Source organism: Balaenoptera acutorostrata, chromosome 15 (assembly GCF_949987535.1).
Source record: "Balaenoptera acutorostrata chromosome 15, mBalAcu1.1, whole genome shotgun sequence".
NCBI lineage: Eukaryota > Metazoa > Chordata > Mammalia > Artiodactyla > Balaenopteridae > Balaenoptera > Balaenoptera acutorostrata.
Genome location: NC_080078.1, coordinates 72,713,121 through 72,718,585, shown reverse-complemented (window position 1 = coordinate 72,718,585; position 5,465 = coordinate 72,713,121). Strand labels below are relative to the sequence as shown.

The following is a 5,465-nucleotide window of genomic DNA, read 5'->3' as shown; positions in this document are numbered from 1 at the left end:
ATCGGGCATCCTTTCTTCCACAGTTTCTCCCACTCACAGTCCCTGGCATCCCATCTGGCAAATACCACTGGCTTTTCCGGAATTCCATCCATCAGACTGTGCAGTTCTCTCAAGAATGAGTTGCACGGTGAATAGATTGCTGGCATTTTGGGTGGGCCCAAATTGTCTTGCATCCTCTAAGTCCGTGAGAAAAAAATACAACACTGTAAGCTTCAATATTTATGGTTTCTTTGCTACTTTTGTGTGGAATTTTTTCTTCATTTCAGTCAGTGTTGAGGTCGGAGGGTTTGAGAAATCTACTCTTATGCCACCATCTTTCAAACTAATGTTGGTTTTGATTCTGCTTTTTGCATTTCAACTTTTCCTGAAATTCTTTATTAACCCACAGGTCACCCAATCCTATTGTCTTTGTGTCTTACGTTAGTTTCCCTTTGTAGCTTTCTCTTCTTGTTTCCCAAAGCACTGGGTCTCTTTGCATCCTATGAGGATACTGAATGTTTTTTTACAGCATTCATCAGGTTCCTGTAGTAAATAATCTTTAGCGATCTTCTCTTAAGTTTTTATGATGAGTTATTTTGCGTTTTCCTCTGTATTCCTTTTTTGTAATCATAATCATTTTTATTATTTTTCCTAAAGATTTTATTTTCTTTTATTTTCTATTAGAGTATAATTGCTTTACAATGTTGCATTAATTTCTGCTGTACAATGAAGTGAATCAAGGGAACCCTCTTGCACTGTTGGGGGGAATGTGAATTGATACAGCCACTGTGGAGAACAGTATGGAGGTTCCTTAAAAAAACTAAAAATTAGAACTACCATATGACCCAGCAATCCCACTACTTGGCATATACCCTGAGAAAACCATAATTCAAAAAGACACATGCACCCCAGTGTTCATTGCAGCACTATTTACAATAGCCAGGACATGGAAGATTTTATTTTATTTAAAAAAATTTTTTTAATTTTTTCTAGATGAGGATGATGACCCTTTTTTTTTTTTTAATTTTTGGCTGCGTTAGGTCTTCGTTGCTGCTCGTGGGCTTTCTCTACTTGGGGCGAGTGGGGGCCACTCTTTGCTGCGGTGTGAGGGCTTCTCATTGCAGTAGCCTCTCTTTTTGTGGAGCACGGGCTCTAGGTGCGCGGGCTTCAGTAGTTGCAGCACGTGGGCTCAGCAGTTGTGGCTCATGGGCTCCAGAGCACAGGCTCAGCAGCTGTGGCGCACGGGCCTAGTTGCTCCGCGGCATGTGGGATCCTCCCGGGCCAGGGCTCGAACCCCTGTCCCCTGCATTGGCAGGCAGACTCCCAACCACTGCGCCACCAGGGAAGCCCCAGATTTTATTTTCTGAATGCAGGAAGGAGACGGTAAGGAAGAGAGACTCCAAGTGCTTGGAGCAAGTCTTCTTCATTAGAGGCCCAGTGACGTGGTTTCCTAGTTGTTAAGAGCTATGTATTTCTGAACTTGGGGGTTAACAGTGTGGAAGGAACACATGGTCTGCCTAGTGAATTCCAGGCAGATGAAGTTTAACTTTTCTTCTTCCAGATTATAACAAGGGTGTCATGAGTGGTCTGCTGCCATTTCTGTTTCTTCCGGATGCTAATGATAGTTTTATTGTTTTCAGTTCTTTTGGAAGTTTTCACCTTTTCCAGTGTTTTCTTAGGCATGGTGTTGAGGTTCTAAGAGAGGCTGTTAGGAGCTTCCTGCCAGGTTGCATTTCAAAGGGAACGTGACTCGGCCAAGGTCATGCAACCAGCTGGTGGCAGAGACAAACCTGTAATGCAGGCTCCTTTCTTCCAGGCAAATCCTCCATCTTCAAGACCACCTGCTGCTCTTGACCTGTCAGGACCTGAGCTATGATGTGGTTTAGCAAGTAGTGGCTTTGTTAGAAGTTCATTTCTGTTCCGAGGAGTTTTAGCCAGAGGTGGCGTCATGCTGGCAGGGGCTGCACTCATAGGATCCTGTGCGTTGGGACTTTTCAGATTTTTTTTTTTTTTTAAGTTTAAGAAAAATCTTTATTTCAGATAAAATTATTTCCATAATTAAGGATAAAGCAAACACTTCTTTGAGTCCATCATTTCAGGTGGCTGTGATTTCCATGAACATTGGCATTACTGAGTATCATTTGAATATTTGCCTACATGCTTGTGGGAAGCTTCTGCAGCCTTTTCTTGGTAGGAATTCCAGTTTTTCTGAATTCTTCCCTTTCCTTCAGGTATTCCATTTTGCATTCTTCATAAAAGGCTGGATCATTATGGTAAGCAGTTAGACATTCTTTCAATGCAGAATTTTCTTTGCGGCATTTTACTACCATAAGGATTGCAGAGTCCTTGCAACATTTAGTGAAATCTTCAAATAAGGAGATTATCCTGGATTATGTGGGTGGGGCCCAAGTAATCACAAGGGTCCTGGAAAGTTGAAGAGGGAGGCACAGATGAAGAGAAAATGTGCATAGAGCTAGAAGTGGCTGAGTGCTTGCTCCAAAGATGAGAAACATGCTTATGTGTCCTGGACATGAACTCCTTGGTGTTAGAGAGGTGGAGACGGGGTTGGTGGGGGAGGGCCTTGAGGTACTGGCTGTGTTTTTTGTGCTTAGGAATCTTAGTGACAGCCCTGCTATCTTTTTTGTTTGTTTTTGTTTCTTGAGGAGGACAACAAAATGTTTATTATTAATCACAAATCTTCATTAGACTTAAGATTCAGATAGTAGCAGCATAAAGACCCACTAGTGACTAGCCTGTTACCATGCACTTTTTTTTTTTTTTCACAAGAAATGTTTAACAAGGACCTAGAAGAACTAAAGAACAAACAGAGATGAACAATGCTGTCTTTTTTTGAAATGTTCATCAGAGGCCACTTCCTTAATCACTAGCAGAGTGCCTGCTTCCTATTTGTGGGTGCCTCTGTCTTAGTGAGGTTTACCTCTCCAGGGAACCGAAGTATCAACATTTGAGAAAAAAAGAGTGCACAAGTTTAATGATTTAACAGGCTGACATGCTAGCACAGCTGAAACTGCAGTTACCTAAGGCACCGTCAGCATCCCTAAGACCTCAGAACACACTCTTAGTGGACTGACCCAATCGTGGCATCCAGGTAATATGAGCTTTAGACTCATTGAGGCTCCTTTAGCCTCTGTCCTTAATGGAATCTTTCATTCCACATTTAATGCACGTTTAACGGGCCCTGGTAGGTGGAGCCCAGCTGGCCACCACAGACAGATTTGCCGAAGCTTAACTGTTTTGAGAGAGCTCACAGCAACTATACATATGATAATAATTCAGACCTCAATAAATATTTTATCTACACAGTGATCAGTTGGGTGATTTATATAACGCTGGATGCTATTATTGAGTTTAATTGACTGTATGCAAACCTAATTTTTACTTTATGTAATTAAATGTTAATATACATATAAAAACTGAGTACATAAACCAGTATCGTCAACCAGTCTTAAATGTTTCTGAAGCTTTTGTAGGCATGGCATTGTGTAACAGAGAAATGATGGCCTTTGGGGAAAGGAAAGAGAGAATCCACAAACGCAGGGAACTTGGACTGGGTTCTTATCTCATTGGAATCTCAGTTTCTTCATCTTTAAAATGAGAATGAGTAATTCCCGGATCATAAAATGACTGTTAGGATTACGTGGGATTATGTGGAATGGCTGACCTGTTGCCTGGCAAGGAATAGCAGGGATCACTTTCTATGCCCGCCTTATGGATATGTTTATTGAATGCCTATCACGGTCAAAGTATGATTGTATGTAACAAGCCAGGGTGGGTACCTTACCTGCTTTATTTCTCTCCATGTTTTCCTTGTTTGGCTCCCACTAGAACATGAGCTTTGTGAAAGAGGGACACACAGCTCTTAATCCCTGCTCTGTCTCTGGTGCCTAGAATAAGGTCTGGCGCACAGTTGTTACCCGATCTAGGATTATTGAATGTCATTCAAGCATGGGTTGTTAATTCAGAGAGATGATAAGGAGGCATGAGAATTGACAAACTGGAGGAGTTTACTGGTTTTTCATGCAAGAGACATTATGATAGCATTGAGAAGGCTTGTGCTTTGGGGTCAGATTGAAAGTAATTTGATTCCTGACTCTGCCCCTTACAAGCTGTGTAGCCTTGAGGAAGTTACTTAACCTTTCTGAGCCCCAGATTACAACTTCACAAAATTGTACATTGAATCCCAAAGAGCAACTCACAGGGCTGCTGTAAGAGAAATAAGGTAGTGCTTGTAAAGAGCCTGCCACTTAATTATTTAAAGTTATACAGAGTAGGCACAGAAGGCTGATTTTCCCCAAGGTGAAACTTGGGAAAGCTTTGAATGACCTGAAGATGTTCTCTCCCAGGGATTCTTGATGTGATTATTACAAGAGTCACTCCTTGCTGGGCCAGGTAGGAGCACTTGGCTGTGGTGTCTCCTGAGGTTCTCTAGGGCATGTCACTAATGGAGCTGAGGTTTACAGTGAGGTCAAAGGGAGCACCAGAGACCCAGAGAGAGCCATGTGTGGACCATGTGACTCCTCATGACCTTGAACCTTCAGGACAGTGAGTGGAGACCCAGGGGCCTGACCCTGTTGGTCTTGCTGGACCAGGGCTCAGGATGTGTGGCTGCTTCTCTTTCTTTTTCCTTTGAAAAAATTATATGTTAAAAATAAGTCAGGGGCTTCCCTGGTGGTGCAGTGGTTAAGAATCTGTCTGCCTGGGGCTTCCCTGGTGGCGCAGTGGTTGAGAATCTGCCTGCCAATGCAGGGGACACGGGTTCAAGCCCTGGTCTGGGAAGATCCCACATGCCGCAGAGCGACTAGGCCTGTGAGCCACAACTACTGAGCCTGCGCGTGTGGAGCTTGTGCTCCGCAACAAGAGAGGCCGCGATAGTGAGAGGCCCGCGCACCGCGATGAAGAGTGGCCCCCGCTTGCCGCAACTAGAGAAAGTCCTCGCACAGAAACGAAGACCCAACACAGCCAAAAATAAATTAAATTAATTAATTAATTAAAAAAAAAAAAAGAAAAAAAAGAGTATGCCTTTAAAAAAAAAAAAAAAAAAAGAATCTGTCTGCCAATGCAGGGGACATGGGTTCGAGCTCTGGTCCAGGAAGATTCCACAGGCCGTGGAGCAACTAAGTCTGTGCACCACAACTACTGAGCCTGCGCTCTAGGGCCCGTGAGCCACAACTACTGAGCCCGCGAGCCACAGCTACTGAAGCCCGCACACCTAGAGCCCGTGCTCCACAACAAGAGAAGCCACCGCAATGAGAAGCCCGCGCACTGCAACAGAGAGTAGCCCCCGCTCACCGCAACTAGAGAAAGCTCGCACACAGCAGTGAAGACCCAATGCAGCCAAAAATAAATAAATAAAATAAATTTATTGAAAAAATAAGTCAGTTTCAGAAGAAGAGGTGTTTAGCAAGCCAGATATTCCTGTAGAGGTAGCAAGGTTAGTGGTCACTTAGGGTTATGACCTAGTGACT

General features: G+C 43.5%; 1 protein-coding gene across 1 annotated transcript; it reads right to left on the bottom strand.

The window, feature by feature from the left end:
- Nucleotides 1-2,056: 2,056 nt before the first annotated feature.
- On the bottom strand, nt 2,057-3,800 carry LOC114239252 (COX assembly mitochondrial protein homolog). Its single transcript, XM_057529720.1, has 3 exons — nt 3,782-3,800; nt 3,662-3,668; nt 2,057-2,364 (listed from the first exon to the last, which is right to left on the bottom strand). The coding sequence occupies exons 1-3, from the start codon at nt 3,798-3,800 to the stop codon at nt 2,133-2,135; spliced, it is 258 nt and encodes an 85-aa protein (XP_057385703.1). The 3' UTR covers nt 2,057-2,132.
- Nucleotides 3,801-5,465: the final 1,665 nt, after the last annotated feature.